The sequence below is a fragment of the Scardinius erythrophthalmus genome, assembly GCF_964197995.2.
Source record: "Scardinius erythrophthalmus genome assembly, chromosome: 14".
NCBI classification, from domain to species: domain Eukaryota; kingdom Metazoa; phylum Chordata; class Actinopteri; order Cypriniformes; family Leuciscidae; genus Scardinius; species Scardinius erythrophthalmus.
The window spans coordinates 17270392-17290835 of NC_138234.1; the positions used below are offsets into that span (position 1 = coordinate 17270392).

General features: G+C 39.2%; 3 protein-coding genes across 3 annotated transcripts; 2 read left to right on the plus strand and 1 right to left on the minus strand.

The window, feature by feature from the left end:
• Window positions 1–310: 310 nt before the first annotated feature.
• On the plus strand, window positions 311–6554 carry tmprss9 (transmembrane serine protease 9; the record flags this gene model as incomplete). Its single annotated transcript, XM_081384819.1, has 14 exons — window positions 311–344; window positions 530–657; window positions 752–819; window positions 925–1100; window positions 1176–1217; window positions 1300–1413; window positions 1924–2089; window positions 2175–2449; window positions 2979–3121; window positions 3210–3591; window positions 4177–4345; window positions 4441–4706; window positions 5125–5261; window positions 5543–6554. The coding sequence occupies 14 exons, from the start codon at window positions 311–313 to the stop codon at window positions 5702–5704; spliced, it is 2262 nt and encodes a 753-aa protein (XP_081240945.1). The 3' UTR covers window positions 5705–6554.
• Window positions 6549–8791, minus strand: timm13 (translocase of inner mitochondrial membrane 13 homolog (yeast)). The gene is made up of 3 exons (XM_081384564.1): window positions 8534–8791; window positions 7635–7703; window positions 6549–7546 (listed from the first exon to the last, which is right to left on the minus strand). The coding sequence occupies exons 1-3, from the start codon at window positions 8651–8653 to the stop codon at window positions 7448–7450; spliced, it is 288 nt and encodes a 95-aa protein (XP_081240690.1). The 5' UTR covers window positions 8654–8791; the 3' UTR covers window positions 6549–7447.
• A 1331-nt stretch (window positions 8792–10122) lies between these two features.
• On the plus strand, window positions 10123–20319 carry enc3 (ectodermal-neural cortex 3). The gene is made up of 3 exons (XM_081384565.1): window positions 10123–10337; window positions 11365–13163; window positions 18555–20319. The coding sequence occupies exon 2, from the start codon at window positions 11372–11374 to the stop codon at window positions 13139–13141; it is 1770 nt and encodes a 589-aa protein (XP_081240691.1). The 5' UTR covers window positions 10123–10337; window positions 11365–11371; the 3' UTR covers window positions 13142–13163; window positions 18555–20319.
• Window positions 20320–20444: the final 125 nt, after the last annotated feature.

The following is a 20444-nucleotide window of genomic DNA, read 5'->3' on the forward strand; positions in this document are numbered from 1 at the left end:
AAAGTAACTCTCTGGAACATCAGGCTTCATATTTCTGCGATATAACATCTAAGAAACGACAAAGGTTTGTTTTGGCTTCTCTGAACCACTCCTAGTATTGTCTCATTCTATGGCCGATGAAATAATACTTTGTCATCCCACGAGATGATTTTCACTCTTGGTACCCAAGGGAGTTGCTAATACTTTTGGTATCATAAAAACCCAATCCTGTTTTTACCTGGTCATCTGTCTGTATTTCTTACCTCCATGTGTTCTTGTGTTTTACAGTTTGAATGTCCAGGTTGTGTTGCAGGTCTTTGTATAGACTGAAATGGAGAAGAAAGACTTGAATGAGTGGCCTGAGGGTGATTCACGGCCAGCTTGCCTCTCTGCTTCCAAATGTATAACATTAGCCGCAATACTGATTCTTCTCATCATTGGGGCTGCTGTGGGTTTTATGACAGGTTAAAGAATTATCTCCATTTGTCTGCAGAATCAAAATATTATGATATTGTTGGACACTTATACCAACCTTGTTTTTCCTGATCAGCCTACTTAATACAAGAGGAACATTACTTCATGGAGACAGTGGAATTGCAAGGACTCAGTTATGATTCAGACCTGCTAGATAAAACATCAGGATTCTCGGTAGTTCTGACCTCGACTCTGAAAGCAAAAGTATGACCGATAACTTGTACGGAAATCTCCACACTGCAGATGTAAAATTGGTTTTAACAAACAGATGTCCACTGCTGTCTTCTCTATTTTACAGATCAAGAATATATTTACCGCCTCTGCAGTGGCAAATCATTTTACTGACTGTCAGATAGTTGCGTATGGGTAGGTACACTGCTTACATGCCATGTTTTAACTCTATAAAACAAGGTGGGAAATTATGTCTGTATATATTTTGGTATTTGATTAAGAGTCTGTGATATCTTTCAGGAATATAAACTCAAATGTGATGACCACTCTTCGTTTGGTCTTCCGGGTTTCTGAACTCCAGGGGTACACGGAGAACTTCGTTCAAGACTTCCTTCGCGCTGGATTTAAGGCCATGTTGAATGGGAAACCTATCATTGTCCCACAATACGGAGAGATCAGTAGCATCATCCTTCTTGGTATGCCGGATTCCTATATAATAAATTAAGTCAATAATAGTGTCATTTTGACAATTTTTGGTTTTCTTTTTTTAGGGGCAAGTGGAAAGTCATTCTATGAGATTGGCAATGACATAAGTAAGCAGAATGTGATAATATTGTTGATCATATAAAGGTTCATTGAAAACTAAGGGTACTCAGTCTTTGTCTTTTACTGCAGGTAAATGTCCTGAGAACACGTTTACCTGTGACAGTGGCGAATGCATCACAAAGCCAAATCCAGAATGCGACTTTATAACCGATTGTGTTGACGGTTCAGATGAAGCCTTTTGCTGTAAGTGTCAACATCTTTTTATCATGAGTTATTATGCTAACGCTATATTTAGCTGTTAGTTTCCTTTTTGTAAGTTTAAACCTAAGGTAAAAGATAATTGATACTTCTGACATATTAGTATCAAACATCACAATTACTTAGGGTTTGTGATTTAAATAACTTTCCATTAAGTTTGCATAATATTCCTACAGACATGAATGATACCTCTTAGGACTATTGCCTGGCGGACAACAATACTAGCAAGAAAATCAATAGACTTTTATTAAAGAAGTACACAAGCTATATCTAGGGACAATAATATCATCAGTCAGCTATAAACCAGCCAGAACAACTTAGAAACCACCTTGCAAGTACCTTGAATACCCTTGCAAATGAATAGAAACATGGTAACAGCACTAAAACAATCACAGAACCCTAGCATTGTGGTGGCAAGCTGTGCAGTCATACTTCCTTGAGAAAAAACAGGCTTAATTTATGTTCTTTGATTGTTAACCATTGTTTCTCTTATAGCCTGTGGAACACGTCCCGTCATGGCTAACCGTGTTGTCGGTGGTGAAAACGCCCGTCACGGGGAGCTACCCTGGCAGGTCAGTCTCAGACTACGTGGCCGTCATACATGTGGCGCATCCATCGTCAACAATCGCTGGCTTGTCAGTGCCGCTCATTGTTTTGAAATGTGAGTAAGAATTTCTGTAAGATCTTCATCAGTTCCTCACTAGGCACCAATGGATATCTAAATATGTCTTTCTTATATACAAAAGAGAAAACAACCCAAAAGATTGGACGGCTCTTGTGGGAGCCAATCTAGTCAGTGGGGAGGAGGGAGAAGCCACCATAGTAAACATCAAGTCCCTGGTTGTCTCTCCGGTCTATGATCCCATGACCACTGACAGTGATGTGACCGTACTTGAGTTGGAAACGCCCTTGATGTTTAGCCGTTATGTTCAGCCAGTCTGTATCCCATCATCCTCTCACATTTTCAGTCCTGGGCAGAACTGCATCGTCTCTGGTTGGGGAGCTCTTAATCAGTACACCAGTGAGTATGTTTGATGTTGTGTAAAGCATCAGAATATACTTTAGCTTGAGTTTGATGAGTTTAACTCACCCCTAGTCTCATGTAGCCAGACCTTCAGACTGACAGCAGAAGGTCTGGATTCTATTAGCAGCTTTCATTGGACAAGGACCACCCAAGAGGATGTTTGACTGACATATAGCGCAACCAATCACAGTTCGTTTTGTTCCCCGTCATGCTTAGGGGCTTGAAAATGTAAAGTTGATGTCAATTAAAATCCTGAAGTGTTACCAGTTAAGTGTGCCACATACATCAAACATTCAGGCAGTGGATCGTAGGCTTGATGTACGAGACTGAGACTACCTCACCCCTAAACTGCACCAAACTCAAAACAAACTGTGGTTGGTCACTTTAAATGTCAATCAGGTGCTCTTTTCCTGCTTAAGTTGGTGGTTCTCGATCATAATAAGCTTCCATGAAGACCAGCCTTTTTGCCCAAAGTCTGACTACTTGAGACAACCCCTTTTAAGACGACACTTCTTTTACCGAGCAGGTGAGGTGCCTTCTACATTACAGAAGGCAATCGTGAAGATCATTGACTCGAAAGTCTGCAACAAGACATCTGTATACAGAGGTGCACTCACCCAAAATATGATGTGTGCTGGTTTTCTTCAAGGGAAGGTGGACTCTTGTCAGGTAAGGGTTATAACTTATAGCAATAATGCCTGATGCCCTAAAAGTGTTTTCACAATTGAATGCTTTAAATGTGGTTTTTGGCCTTCAGGGAGACTCTGGGGGCCCTCTGGTATGTGAGGCGGCCCCTGGGCGCTTTTTCTTAGCGGGCGTGGTGAGCTGGGGAGCGGGATGTGCACAGATCAACAAGCCTGGGGTCTATTCCCGCGTCACCAAACTCCGCAACTGGATTATGAGCTACATCAAGATCGCACCAACAGTCGCTCCCACTGACCCTAGTGTCGCAACCACTACGGATCACATTGTTAAAGCTATGAACCCCTCCACTGAGATCGCCAGTAATGAATATAATCCTGCTCCTGGGAACTGCAGTGGTAATTATAACTGTGGCGGAGACAAGTGCATCAGCAAGATAAACCCAGAATGTGACAGAGTCGTTGACTGCCCCAATGAGGTTGATGAGAAAAACTGTGGTAAATAATCTCTAATAATCTCAATCTCTATAACAGGGGTGCCCAATCCTGTTCCTGGAGGTCTACCTTCCCAGACAATTTGGCTCCAAACCTAATCAAAACACAGCAACCAGATAGTTAATATTTTCAAAAACATATAATAATTACAGAGGTGTGTTGGAGCAGGGTTGAAACTGAGCTCTGAAGGAAGGCGCATCCAGGGTTGATTCTAGGATTGGACACCCCTGCTTAACAACAATCCATTTGGTTTGCACCCACATTAATGAAGTGTGGTTAACTAGCTAGTGTAGACCTTAGTCAGGGTAGGTGCCATATTTAACTTTACACAAAAGAAATGAGGGTAGCCGTGAATGGTAAATGTACGGGTTTGCACTGTCGCCAATTTTCACATCCCATTTCTTTTGTCCACTGGAAGAAAAGAATATTTTCAATGTTGCATTGACTAATAGACACCAAGGTGCACAACTGTACAACTTATTGAACAGACCATACATACATCACTTACAGCCTCGTCTTCATTAGGTCCATTAAAGTAGTCTGAGGAACAAGAATTAAGAATATAAGGGTCACCTGTTTACTTTGTAGACTGTGGGAATCGTCCAGCCGTGGGACCAGGGAGGATTATCGGTGGCGTCTCTGCTCGGAGAGGTGAATGGCCATGGGTGGGCAGTCTGCAGTACCAACGCACTCACCGCTGTGGAGCGACGCTCATCCACTCCAAATGGCTCCTGACTGCTGCTCACTGCTTCAGAGGGTAGTGTACCACTGACTGGCGACTTCCCAACATGCTCCCGTCTTAAAGAGTTGAACAGAAAAAGATTTAGTGTTTATTTTGTGTTTTGTCAATAGAGAGCTGAACACTGCTGGTTGGACAGTAAGTCTTGGGTCAGTCATTTGGTCTGGAGTGGGTGCTCTGGTTATTCCAGCGCAAAGGATCATCTCTCATCCTGCTTTCAATAGCAGCACCATGGACTTTGATGTGGCCTTGGTGGAACTCTCCATCCCCGCCCCCAAGTCCTACACCATCCAGACCGTGTGTTTGCCTTCTCCCTGGCATAGCTTCATCAAAACTGCGGAATGCTACATCATTGGATGGGGCGCTGTGAAGGAGGACGGTGAGTTTGGGGTTGGTCAAGGGGATAAGATAAACCCTAAAACCTAGACAAGTAGTTTTTGATATTGTTTTCACACTAGATGTTCTGGTGTGGACCCAGGTTCGATTGAACTTAGTTATGTGTCCGCCAAGGAGCACGTGATCCGTCTGTTTAGGAAGGGGTCTGGGATTAGTGCTTAATGTAAACACAATCCAAAAATGAAATGCTAATGAATATTCTGCGGAAATTATCAGCCTTTGAATGTTGACCATTCCCAGCATGGGCATGGAGAGACAACTGAATTAGGATCAAACGTACCAAGTGTGAAAACGACATTTAAAAAAGGCCTTCAAGACTTGGACATAGATATGGACATATTTGTGGACTGCATTTGATTAATAGGATCCATTATGATGTATGGTCTGTTTATCCCACATAGGTATGATCTCCAATTTGCTGCAAAAAGCACAGGTTAATGTCTTTGATCAGTGGGACTGCCAGCGAGCTTATGGTGGTGGACTTACCGACAACATGATGTGTGCTGGCTCTGTGGAGGGGAACAGGGACACATGTTTGGTGAGTTTGTGAGAATATTAAAGGTTTCTGAATGCTACTGTCCGGAAAAAAAAATCAGCAGTTGCACAGGAGTAGGATAAATCTGAATGACTTCTTCTGAAGCACTGCTGCACTTACCTGATGATACTTAATGCTCTAAGTCTTTTTTTTTAATCTTAAAACATCCACCGTGCCTCTTAAGCTGATTACGTAACACAGCCCATTGTCATTCAACCATATCCTTGAGTTTTCAGCAGACTTCTTTAAATGTCATACCTTCCATGTCTTCTCTTCTTCTACAGGGAGACTCAGGAGGCCCTCTGGTGTGCCGGGAACCCCAGGGCCGTTGGTTCCTGGCCGGGGTGACCAGCTGGGGTCACGGCTGTGGTCGAATTGGCTTCCCGGGAGTTTACATGCAGGTCACGTCTGCCAGAGAGTGGATATCTATATACCTCCCTTTTTAAAAATATGATCCAGAAATGTCCTCCACCATCCGTCTCACAAGTGATGTGTAGACATGTCTCTCAACTGAAGATGCATGAAACTCAAATGGATGACTTTACCAACATGTTCACTCTACTGTCAAAATATTTATTTGTGGTATTTATTTACATTGCATTCTGGTGTACGATGCACTAGCCCTTGAAATGCTTTTTGCCGTTTAGGAAAAAACAACATAATATCTCAATGAAACAGATTTTTATGCAATTCTGCCCTGATTTTGAGGGGAAAATGCTCCAATTCAGCAGGTTGCAGATCCTGTGTGGGCCTAAGCATAACCAATATGGCTTAGAAATATGTACTAATAATGATCAATGAGAAGTGGTTTTCACTTCAGATGGAAGATAAGAAAATATGGCGACAAGTTTTTCTTGATAAATTCTGATTTTAAGAAATAAAGGGATCCCCCTTCTCATTTCACCAGCAGAGTTTATATTCATGTAATGGAAAATGTAGGAATAATATCACAAAATGTTGGAAATTTGAAACCACATATTTTGCAAGCACATGGTCCCTTTGAACATGAGTGTATTCTTGTGTTACTAAGACAGAACCAAACTTCAGTACAAAAGTATGTGCCATTAAACAAGACTCATTTCAAACTGTTGCTCCGCCATGACAGTCCTCGACCAGGCTGTAGAATAAGAGTTTGTGAAAATGCATGCTATAACGCAGCTTATGGCAATGCTGAGAAAGCAAAATGTAAGTTCATGTACTTGATTAGTGTGTTTCAGGCCTAATTTGTCCAAATGGTGCTACATCTGTTAACCTGATATTTCATCAATGCAACAAAAACATCAATAAAAATTGTCTGACTTGATGGTATTTATTTGCATTCCATAAAAACAGCAGAACATCTGTCTGGACATGTCTTGGTGGAGTTTGCATCTCTGTCCAAGCCTTTACAAAACTCAACGAAGCAAAGGAAATTGGGAACTTTGACACGCTTGTACACAAAGGGAACTGCTTTTACAAGGGTTTGTAGCTCATGAGTGTCTAAACAACACTACTACTGTACTTAACAGACAATGAGACAAATGACACTCCAGTGTCGACAATTGCAGTTTGTTCTTCAGAGGTAAGTTAGAAGCACTATTCGGCCGATCCTGGTGAAGAAGTGACAATTATTGCAACAAAGACGCCCCTGAATTCTTCCCCTCTGGGAGAAGAGCTAGGTGTGTGGAACAGAGGTGGTAAAGTGAGCCGTTCCCTCAGGGAATGGAGTGACATCCACCCAATGACAAAAGGCAGACAGATGGCACATTGAATTTTGATTGGCTGCTTGATGAATGGATAACAGCATAAGGGGAGGTGTCCGATTTTTAGCATTGTTTTTAAACATAGTGAAACCTGCGAGCAGGAACTGGATACCAAAATCCTGCCCCGTCCTCTTGTTATCCCAATTCTGCTTATTACTTTAAACATGAGAACTGCTACTACAATTATCATTCTTTAATTTAAATTTGAAAATTATTAAACAGGTATTTTATGTCTTGTATTATCATTTTAACATGGTTTGAAAACAAAACGTAATGAAAAATGTCCATGTAGAGTCTAAATCCAGCCACCTGGTTCCTTCTGTATCCATCAGTTGTTGTTGCGTGGTAAGTGTGCCAAGTCTATACACTCGTCGTGCATTTGGAGACCAGGCATCTCGACCTGAGGACTCAGGTGATACCGAGGTAGTACCGGCCGCCATCTGCACATCAAATACGTGCCCTTTCCCTTTGTAATCTGGAGTTATATGCGCGGGAGACCGTGTTCCATGCATCCATGTAGCGGTCCATGCACATGGCAATGCATTTCTGGAAAAAAACGAAAGGGTTATGCATGGGTCTAGATGTAATTTCCTCAAAGAAACATGGACAGCGCTATAGGATGTCCTGCTCATACCTGTTCAGAGTTGTCCAATGAGCTTCCTGGTTTGCCAATACATTTCTTGAAGCATTTATCAGTCATTCTCTGCAATGAATGACAAATGGCATTAGGAATGCATGGAATAATTCTAGTATGCTAGTACCATAGTACATTTTGGTACGTTTTGTAGCTGGATACCTTGATGACCCTTTTAAAAAGTTACTGTGGCAGTATCATAAAATGAAAAGGACTTTGAAACAATGAATTGCTAGAAAATGACAAATAATTACACAGAAACAGCAAGCAACACAATGAATTAAACAAGTCATTTTAAAGTAGAAACACTGAAATATAATTTTCTTATAAAACTTCTTATTTACAACTTTTTTTTTACAGTATAGTACAGTAATGGCACCACGGATGGTAATATTGAAAATCCTTTGGCATACCATGTATCACTGTACCACAGTACTTTCTGAATGGGTACTATGCTCATATACCATGGTATTTCATGGTATTTCAAAGATGATCATGGTAGTAACATTGTACATACTCAAAACTACAGTTTTACCATAGTACAGAGACAAAGTGGAGGTACCATGGTACATAAAATACCAAGATAATACAAGGTATACTTTTTGGTAAGTGTTTACGATGATGATAACAGATAATATTAATGTACTTTGCTATAAAACAGTTCTTAATGATCACCACCATGACTATTACATGATAAACCAAAGGATAGCCTACCATGGTAAAGTGATATAAGAGTAATCCATTTATTCAGCATCATGTAATGACAAAATCTACCCAACACAAGCCTCTAGGCTACATACTTATACATTTTAGGAAGCACAATGAAATTATTTGTAGGGGGATTTATGTAGGGATAATTTAAAACAGCATTTAACATTTTAAGAGTTAAAGTCACTGACCTGCAGCAGCTCTTGCGCGTTTGCAACGGCAATCTGAACTTTGACCTGCTCCATTATAGTGCCAGTGTCCATTTTACCAGAAGATGCGCCCGAAGAGAAATCTGAACCAAAACTGTCCATTTTACACAATTAAAGATCTAATAACAGTGACACACCGGATTAAAGTCTGTGTCGCTTCTGTACATGTGATAATTTTGCCCTTGAGATGAACCGGAAGCGATGTGGAAAACATCCTGACTGTTGACTTCTGGGAAATGTAGTTTTTAATGACAGCAAAAAAACAAATAAGATCATCATAACGTGATGATTTGTAAACAACATCAAGAACAACAACATTAGCCTATCATAATGTTGCCTGTGATTAGCATAAATTCAGATTTTATAAGGATTTATCGCTTTTGATTTAACACAACATTTTGCAGTTAAAAGGTCAACAAAATTACATTAATATGGTCATTATTTTGTTGTTGTTGTAAGTTTGCAATTTCTGCGTCTGGTATAAATCTCCTTTTTTAAAATAACGATTCGTATTTTCTATGAGTTCAGCTTTATTGCAACATGAGTTCTGTCCAGTAGGTGCCGCTACATTCCACCAGATCATTCCACTATTACATTCCACTATATTGCTGTAAAGAAATTAGTTTATCATTTGTTCTTCAGTTTTTTAAATCAATCAATCAGTCAATAAATACATCAATAAATAAATTATAATATAATATAATATATCATTGTGGAAGTTAAAATGTCAAACCAGCCAGAAGGGTTTTGTTTTGAAAGTCAGATATAATTGGTGTTGAGGACTGTCTAAACAGGGCATTGACACAGTAACGGCTGTTTAAGCTCTAATAACTCTATTAGACATGAACAAGTTTTAGCTGAGTGAAGATGAATGAGTATTGGCAAGGGGTCTGACAGTAATTAACAGTTACACAGTACAGTAAGTCTTCACTCACAGTAATTCACTGGTGATGTTTGTACAACAACCGTTCTGGACAAATGAAACATGCAAAGAAAAACATCATGCGCTTCCTGTTGGCATAACTGTGTTGGAATGAAAACATTGTGGATTGATACTAAATACCTCAATGAAAGAGGCTCAATAAAGCATGTAATCTGGAGGTATCATGGTACAGCAATGGTATAAAGTAAAGCCAACAAACACCGTACTGATTTTTTAAAAACTTTTTTTAAAGTAAACATTTTTACTATTGTATTTATTTTAGCCTACATTGTAGTTGTACCGTATTTAAAATCTCATTTGCTAGTCTATTTTTGGAGTTATTTTTGACCAAAAAAAACAACAACTTTTCCTTAAACTGAAGAGTGACTGTAAATAGTTTATGCATAACTGCAATATGATCTTCTTAAGAAGAAAGAGATAGTGTTGTTGCTATCTGTTGAAGGCTTACACAGTGAGGCGTTCCTATCATTCACAATCTCAAACATGAAAACCATGTGTCTCAATACCTGTGCATCACATTCATACACACCAAATGCTCACTAATGATCCCAAACACTTCTCATTACTAGAAATAAAACATGTCCTAAGATCACCTCCTCCGCCAGGGTTGGACATTTAACATGCGGAAAGAGGAGGAGCGACTGAGATCCACACTACACTCACTCACTGATTCTCGAGTCACAGTAGTAATGTTCCCCAGCGTGTAACAGGCGGATCTCACAGACTTCAGACTGATCCCATCACGAGAAATGTTACTACTGAAATCTTTCAAGACGTCTTAAAGTAACACGCGTCTTTAAAAGTCGAATGCCTCCTGTTCAAGTCCGCGCGACGAAAGGAAAGGTAAATTCATGCTACTTTTTAAATACTTGGTTACACGACACAATGATACAATATTCAAGCGTGTAGTAGCATATACATGGATTGTATTGGACCGCTCAGTAGATTTGTCTGTCGAAAACCTGTCACTTTAACATTAAATATTTAAATATACGTTGCGAAATAGGCTACTGTAAACATCATGTACATTTCTTCATGTATTTTTTTTTTTTTTTTTTACCGAAAAGAAAACTAAATAGAATATGTTTGTATTAAAGTTATTTAAACGGAAAAAAATATGCACGTGTTGCCATAGTTGACCATAGTCACTGCAGTTATCGTTACTGTAAAACCATGGTACATTCATACGGAATTTTCATATATTAATATTTTTTTCATGACAGCAGGCCTATTTCCAGTAAAAAAAAAGAAAAAAAAGATGAATATGCTATTTTATGACTGGCATAGTAACAGAGTCATTGGTATCTTGGTTGATCTATCTTAGGAAAAATAACATTTTGGTGGCTTTTTGAAAAATTTGGTCGCTGGCCTTATTATGTGACAAGTATTTAAAATACAAAAAACACATGGAAATGTTATTTTATTTAACAGTGTAGTAGTCATTTTAGTTCACTGTTGTATGTTAGACAATTAAGTTTCATACTCCTATGCAATTTACTTTGTTTTATGCGTGACTGAAATTATGAAATGATAGAGAGCAGTAACTTTATCAGAGATCAAAGAGGAAGGCGATGATTCATTTCCCATAAATCATTAACCCTTGTACTGAACAATCTCAAGGTAAACGAAATGCTGTTTAACAAACGATTATGGGTTTACTGTCGTCCAAGTATATGGTTGGTTCCAAGAGTAATTGCCCTAACTATGATGTATCCACCGTCTAATTATATGTTAAGGATTTTTAAACACTGCTGAACAATAGGCCTTCTGAGTAATATCAAATGAATGTCCACAGATGATTTGAGATGATAATGGGAATCTGAAAGGAAATGGTTTTACATTTTTTCTTTTCTTTTTTTTTTCCATCCAGTTCAAAGATGTCTGTTAGTAATCACGAGAACCGAAAGTCAAGGTCAAGCTCTGGGTCCATGAACATCCATCTGTTCCACAAAACGTCACATCCAGACAGCCTGCTTACCCACCTCAATCTCCTCCGCAAGCGACATGTCTTCACAGATGTAGTCCTGCGTGCTGGACATCGAGCATTCCCATGCCACCGGGTGGTTCTGGCATCATGTAGCCGCTATTTTGAGGCCATGTTTAGCGGTGGCCTTAAGGAGAGCCGAGACGCAGAGGTCAACTTCCATGACTCTTTGCACCCGGAGGTTCTGGAGCTCCTGCTTGACTATGCCTACTCCGCCCGTGTGATCATCAACGAGGAAAACGCAGAGTCTTTGCTGGAGGCTGGCGACATGCTCCAGTTCCACGACATCCGCGATGCCTCTGCAGAATTCCTGGAGAAGAACCTGCATCCGTCCAACTGTCTTGGGATGATGCTTCTGTCCGATGCTCATCAGTGCCAGAGGTTGTATGAACTTTCTTGGCGGATGTGCCTGTCAAATTTCGCTAATCTCTACCACACTGAGGACTTCTTAAGCCTGCCCAAAGATAAAGTTCAGGAGCTTGTTTTTAGCGAGGAGTTGGAGGTTGAGGATGAAAGCATTGTGTACGAGGCCGTTATTGATTGGGTTAGAGCAGACATTGGGAGAAGACATCTGGATCTTCCTGACCTTCTGCGCTGCGTTCGCCTCGCTCTACTTCCGGAGTCCTACCTGCTAAAGAATGTCGCATCCGAGGAGCTCGTCATGGGACACAAGGTGGGCCGTGAGATTGTAGAAGACGCTGTCCGTTGCAAAATGAAGATCCTGCAGAACGACGGAGTTGTCACGGGTTTCTGCGCCCAACCCCGGAAGGTCAGCCAAGCCCTCCTGCTTCTAGGAGGCCAAACGTTCATGTGCGACAAAGTATACATGATTGATCACAAGGCGAAAGAGATCAACCCCAAAACGGACATTCCTAGCCCTCGCAAAGAGTGTAGTGCTTGCGCAATTGGCTGTAAAGTATATGTCACGGGTGGTCGAGGGTCTGAAAACGGGTCTTCAAAAGACGTTTGGGTCTATGACACCTTGCACGACGAATGGTCCAAAGCTGCACCGATGCTCGTCGCTAGATTTGGACATGGTTCAGCAGAACTTGACCACATCCTGTATGTAGTAGGTGGACACACATCCCTTGCCGGGTCGTTCCCTGCATCCCCGTCTGTGTCCCTGAAACAAGTGGAGCAGTACAACCCCCAATCCAACAAGTGGACACTGGTAGCTCCTCTTCGGGAGGGTGTGAGCAATGCTGCTGTCGTAGGGGCCAAAAACAAACTCTTTGCTTTCGGAGGGACTAGTGTCAACAGGGACAAGTATCCTAAGGTTCAGTGCTTCGACCCCTGTGAGAACAGGTGGACTGTTCCGGCCACTTGTCCTCAGCTTTGGCGTTACACAGCGGCGGCAGTTGTCGGGAACCATGTTGTGGTCATTGGTGGCGATACTGAGTTCTCGGCGAGCTCCGCTTACCGCTTCAATAGCGAGACGTTCCAGTGGACCAAGTTTGGTGACGTGACTTCAAGGAGAATCAGCTGTCATGCAGTGGCGTCGGGGAATCGCCTGTATGTGGTTGGGGGATACTTTGGAGCACAGAGGTGTAAAACCTTGGACTGCTATGACCCCTCAACGGACTCCTGGGATAGCATAACAAGCATTCCGTATTCGCTTATCCCAACAGTATTTGTCAGCACCTGGAAGTACCTCCCATCTTGAAGAAAAATCCAACTCTTATTTGGTGAGTATTGTCCAATGTCACTGTCCTGGACCAACTAACAACATTTGCTTTGTATACATCTGCCCTCTCAGATGTATAAAGCAGTAATTTTGTTTGTCAATGAGAAATGTCTAACCGTAATTAGTGCTGTTGGATGTCAAATTAAGATGAAATGTTTCTTAATAGTTTTAAGGAATGTGGCAGCACAAATTACTGAGTAAAACACGTCTCTCTGGGGCGTTCAAGCTTTCCCAAATGCTTCCAGCAAGAACAGGATCAGGTTCATTCTTGCAGTCCTGCCAATGGCGAGGCCTGTACCATTTTTTTTGCACATTGCTCCACTGAAAAAGTGTATGGTCTTGCTTCCCTGGATTGTTTACAAATCTTCTGTCTTTTCTTTTATATAAATGTCAGGGCGTATTGTTCTCACAAGTGTACACAGTAGCCAGACAGATAACAAACTCAAATAATGGTTTCCCACAGATCATCGGTGTTTAGAGAAGGCGTGTTTATTTGAGAGTGATACGTAATGTTTGGCAGGAAGATTCAAGGATGGAGACAGGAGCCTTTCAACTTGTTAGGTGACCCCTTTATTTGTTGTAAAACATTAAGAATTTTTGTAATGCTAAAAATTCGGGCAAGTTCAACTTCTAAAACACATCGTCTTGTTTAGCACTCGCAGCTTGTTGAGCTCAGCGTTCATTTAATGGAAGGACGCCTAGAGGAACTGCTGTTTGCCCTTCCTCAATAATAAACAGATGGTTTGGGTGGAGACGGGCAGAAGAGAGCCTGCGAGGCCTCAGATCTGCACCGCTGCAGCTGACAAGTCTTTTATCCTTCTTTGAGTGCAAACGTTGCAGTTCCAGCTCTTTTTAATATAACTATTTCACCATTGAGTTTTGCACAGAATAGTCTTGTCAGAAATGCTGGAGTGAGGCATGTGGAATAGGGTGCAGCTATATTTTGCACCATTTGGCAGCCAGCAGCTTAAAACTAAAAATACATGTTGCTTTTAGAAGTCGTCATCTTGTTCTAGGGGCGAGGAAAACAAATAGAGAAGATGTTCTTTTCTTCGACGTTTATATTTGCCACAAACCAACATACCTCGAAGATACGTCGCACTAAAGGTGTAGACTCTCAGATAATTTCTCACCAGCCAGTCATGCAGATAAGTTTCTTTCCTATTGTCATTGCATATCAGCACAGTGAGTCACTGTTTGACTTTGAGTTGGTACAGAATACTTTGGAACGCAGTTCACCCAACTTACTTAGTGCTTTTTCTAACCCAACCTAATCCTTACATGCATTGTTTATTAACTTGAACAACCCCATGAAATGATTTGACAAGCACAGATCTATTTCCTATGTCAACATAAGGCTAAAAGGAATACCTGCCCTAAAACTCTGCTTTGATTGTGGTTTAACTCAGGATATGTATGAAATAGCATGCTAGTATACTTTTCGAATATACCATGCCTGTGCACAGTATGCAGACTTTCTATTTATACAATATATGACCTACAACTGCAGGCGTACAGTGCTGAATACTATACAGCGCTTGATTACACTTCCTTTTCCAGTACTGGCAATGATCTGGATGAAATATCAGATATTTAATCTCTTTTTGAGTCTTGTCTTAGTACCAAAATAAGACCTTTACACACATTTGAATGCAAAATAAAAAATGTTGTTACTATAAAGTAAGCCTTGTGATGAGGTTATTTGCATGCTACAGTTTAAAACGTTTATTGTTCCATATGCTGTTTCACTAAAATAAGTTATATAGAGCGTATACCATGTGGTACTGTAAGATACAGATGAATGGTTACAGATGAATTATATTTCCAGTCTTAAGGCAACTTTAATGTTGCCTAGTTGGCTAGTAATCCGAACTGTAACATGAGCACCATGGAGGAAGTTATCAAGATCCTCTCATTCTTTGGTCTTGCAGAGCAGGCTGTAGTAACTGGCACTTATCCAATACACACCATATGAGTCTCTGTTTATTGTATGACACACCTGATCTAGGTTAAGGGTCAGTTCCTGACTGTTTTATTATTCACGGAGGCGGACCAGAGTGACCGTCACGGTCAATACTAATGTTTTATTAATGCTAGCTTTTTTAAAAAACAACAGAAAGATCCTTTATTTTGGCAGCTGCGGCAAGCCTTATTTCAACGACACGCGCGCGGACTCTCCGCGTCTCTCGAGCCCCGCGGCGCGGCTGGATCTGCATGCAGTTAATGGACATTTTTCACTTCTTTGTCCGCGGAAGCAGGACCCGCGGAAAGAAATTGAATAATACAAAGGCCTCAAATTGGTTACCAGCCGTAAATAGATCAAACAGGTCATTCAGCCGCGAACTCGCTTTATGTAATTAATCAGAATTGCATAATATTCATACATGAGATGAGGTGAAAAGGCTGCGATTAGCATACAAACTGCCTTTGTCTTTCAAGCCGGGGGCGCAGAGACTAAAAAGAGCCGGTATTCTTGATCACTTATAGATCAATTACAACTCATAAACACAATAAAATGTTTAGTAAAATGCCAGTAAGATTTAAGATGCCGTCCTGTCACCAAATGTAAACTAATCCGCACGATCCGCTCTCAGCTAAACATTGCCAGAGTATTGAGAGGCGGCTCATAATGCAAAGCAAAGGGCGTTTCCTAATAAATAAGGTGCTGACTCGGGATTGATCCGAGCACAGATCAATTCACACAGTAGTTTACACAGCTGTCATTAATTCAGCCCTGCTGTGACCCTCATTACAGATACTGATGCCATCGGGAAAGAGATGGAGCCAAACCAGCTACTTAATTTCAGTTCAAGAAATAGGCTATTTATTTATTAGTATAGCCTAGGCTATTGTTTAATTTGTTTAAGGGTTATCATACATACATAGGCCTACATACATGAAAGTGGTTAATATTTATTATTCAAGTTTATTTATTTTCGTAGGCTATTTATTTAAAGTTCTATTAATTATGAAAAACAATTATAAATAAAGTAAGAAATAAAGAAATGTATTTGTTTAATATGACTTAAATATTTTTATTTAAAATCCATATTATTCATGAATTTGGGATATAGTTTCATTTTCTTCCAGTTTTACTGGAAAAATAAAGATAATGGAAAAAAAGATAAAAGAATGAAAAAATAAATAATTTGATTAATAAATATTAGGATACCCTATATCTTTTATTATTTTATTTTAGTCTTACTAATTAAAATGAAAAAATCCTGTTTCACCATTTGCAAAAAATAAATACATTTGATTTGAGTGATAAATCATTTCTTTAGCACCCAAATAAATAAGTACAAAAATATAGGCTATTTATTCTGTGAAAATAGTAACTTGGAAATGCATAAGTGCTTTACATATGAATAAAAAAATGTTAATACAATAAATAAATAATACTCTGAATACAAAGACTTTAAAAGCTGAAAGGTGTGTTTTAGCATGCATGTAGTTGACATGCCTAATAAAACCTGGAAGTGAATTCAAGAGTTTGGAAGAATAAAGTAGATGTAATGAAGAAAAACGAGAAGGATTTCCAGTTTAAGGCTGTGTGATGAAAACAAGCCATACAATCTATTAAACACAAGCTGATTGAATCCCAGGCATGCGTTCGGGTCTTTAGACTTGCTTTAATGGAATTTCCAAGGGCTTCAAACTGAGTCAAAGGTCACTTGCTCTGCTGCTGGTTTGGGAAGGGTGAGACCACTGACGCTGATGGATAAGCGCTGCTCGAGCGTTAGTTACGCAACGCTGAAGCGCTGTTCACTTCACCCAAGCGTTTGTGCAGCATCGCTTCTCATATATTAAATTAAGTGTCTGCAATGTCCCAGAAATAACACAATGGAATGAAATACTGATGTTTAAATATAACTGGCTGTGAAGCTGCTGTACTTGTGAAAGGGTGATAGCTCTCAGGTAGTATTTTTAATGCTGCCGGAGTGTTGATCGTCTCAACAACGGAAAAACAGGCATCAGCAATATTGAGAGAAACGTCCATGCATGACTTTTCACATCCAAACAGTATCTTAATTTACTGTTTTTTTTTCTGTCCACAACTGAACTGTGACCCTCATGCATCATGACCGGAACAGTATTGATTTAGAAAAAGGGGTTCAAGCCTTTAATTACACCAACAGACACATGGTGACACGTGACGTGTTGTGGTGTTAAGAGACACAGTGGGGTGCAAAAGGATTAGCTGGCTACACTGTAAAAAAATTTGCTGTAGTTTTGCAGCTGTTTGCCAGTAACTTACTGTAGATTTAAATTTATGTTATTTACTGGCAACAGTTTGTTCAAAGCAAAATGAACATTAAACATTAACAAGTCTTTGTCTTTAAAGAATAAAATTATAAAATAACAATGTAATGCAAAGCATTCTGGGAACCAGAAATCTTCATCAACCTTTTTCTGTTTTTTTCCTTCAGATTTTGGTTCCCAGAATGCTTTGCATGAGGATGTTATTTTAGTTTTATTCTGTAAAGATAAAGACTTGTTAATGTTTAATGTTCATTTAATTTTGAACAAATTGTTACAAGTAAATAACATCAATTTAAATCTACAGTAAGTTACTGGCAAGTAGCTGCCAGTAATACTGTAATTTCTACAGATTTTTCTAACAGTGTAGTTTTAGCAGTTAGTTCACAGTATTATCTAGACTTTACATCGCATAACCTTGTTAAACTCTAAATCAGCTTCAGTGGTGTCAATCGGAGACTCAGCGTTATTCCTTGAGAGAGCTGTAGGCCTAATCGGCCTAACTGGACATTGCGCTCATACATTTACAACACGGTTTTTTTTCAGCATCTTTGTGTATATATTTTTCATTTGCTAGCATTCAATTATTTGTATAAAAATCTAAAAAACATTTCATTTTATTAATAATACTATTTTATTTAAAAATTTTATTCTTGTATTATATATCTGCATTTTATATGCCATGTTGCTGGTTAAGCCTGTCAAAACGGTTTACACGTTCCTAATGCAACCACAAAGACAAAATACACTCAAAGTAAAATGATCAAAAAGTCATACAACTTGTTTTATAGGTTGTGGAAAAACATGTTGTAAAAGTGGGAATTAGGCACAAGTGAACTTCATGATCTCATTACCTACATGTTTCAGGGGGATGAAACACATTTAACAGGGCAAGAACAATTTTATAGTACAAGTTTTAAAGCTCTTTTGAAATGAAAAGTGGCTTAACATACCGAACGTGATCTCATTAGTAGGTGTTTGTAGGCTATATACATGCATTGATATTATATAAATACCATGAAGCAAATTTTGTCATGCACTCAGTTTTTTTAAACTAATGTGAAGGATTGTAGGTGAACGAACCATGTAAAGTTCAACATGTGTAACTCATTCCCTGTTTTTCCATCCTCAGATCTTTCAGCGTTCTGTGGAATGCAGCCGAGTTTCCCCCCTACGAGGCTTGGGAATGCCGGGGGAGGGGGAGGCGCTTTTCCTCCTTCACATTCACATGGACCTTTCACTGGAAACCAAGCCTTAGGTCAGTCGGGATGGTAACCATGGCAACCGGCACCCATCCCAGGTCACCGCAGTTCTGATGGCGAGACGCAACCCAAAAGAGATGTGGATAGCATTGTGAACATATGTGTACATACTCTTACTAGACTTCACTATTTAAACCAGGCTATTTTTAGCCTGAGGTGCCACGCTTCAACGTCTCGCTCACTCACACGGATCCTCTGCGTTCATTATTTAAGTAATTATTAACACTTGCCTCTGGTTACTCACCTTCATGCATGAAACAGGGCTCATTGTGTTCTTGGTAAAATTCGGGTGACCTTTGAAAGAGGAAATGAACCCAAAACGGTTGAATAATTAGTTAGGCTGTGCTGGCTTTTTTTATATCAAATGTTTTTGAATATATTACACACATTCTAAAAAATTTTCTGATCAGCACTGTATTCTTGTTATAATAGAACTAGACGAATAGCCAGGCTGAGCTAATAGACAAGTTTTCGCCCCAAAATATATATCTGCATACAGAAAATGAAGCCTATTTTTGGGATGTTTGCATTGCAGGATTATTTTTAGGGCAATTAAAACACATTTTCCCTCCAAATTCTCATTACCATAATGCAAAAAGTCATTACCATAATGGAAAAAAACAAGAATGTATTATTTAAAATAAAATAAAAATAACTAAAAAATAATATTTAAATCTTTGACAAATTACGGGAAGGTATAAATGTGATCCTAATTGTCATAAAATAATGTTACAATGCAAAATAAGAAGAACCAAATAAGAAATTATATTTTGCCTGAAGACACTGAAGCCTGTTTTTAGATTGTTTGCATTGATATTTTCAAGGCAATTAAAGCCGATTTTCCCTCCAAATTCTCATTACCGTAATGCAAAAAAGTGGTTACTATAATGGAAAAGAACAGGAATACATTATTTAAATGATAGAAATGATAAAATATACATGTATGCTGATTTAAAAAAGAAATACTTAAGTCTGGACAAATTGCAGTAATGACAAAAAATTTTCTTAATAGTAATGATATTATGCACACACAAAAAAACTCTTAATGGTCCTAAAATAGGCTTTATTTTCTTTATTCATAATAGTAGTTTTCACTCAACTTTGGAATGTGTAGTTTACAATGTGAATAACAGGTGGTTAAACTACTAAAGCGGGGGATTTTTGTCCTTAATGGTTTTATGCCAATGGTTAAATTTTTTCAACTCTTTTCAAAGTGAACAAAAACCTAACATATGTCTTAAATGTTGCTGTAAATGTAGCCTTGATTGTTCTTTTGTGAAGTATATTGTATTTTTTTAAAGTAGATTTTGCACATTGTATTAAGACGCTGTCCCTCTCACTGTTGAACGGTCATCTACACTCATAAGGGTGTTTTTCTTAAACGTAAAACGTAAGAATGTGTTGCCTGAGGCCAAAGAAAGCAGCACAGATAGAGACATGTTACCAGCTAAATATTGCGTTTGCGAACTGTTTTGCATTGAAAGATGTTGTGTTGTGAAATGTCTTAATTTGTGTACAATTTTTTTTTATATCACTGATACTTCTTTGTTTTGGACATTCAATGCCAAATATTGTTTCTAACATCTGTCAGTGTGTGTTTAAGACTTTTTAAAATAAAATATCTGCGAAAATGCTAAGCAAGCGTTCTTATTGTAGCACCAGGATTGGATTTTTTGGATTAGCATGACTATGATCCGCTGAATGACAAGGAATGTCTCACACCTTTCATAATCATAACTCGCTAGATACACTGGAATTTT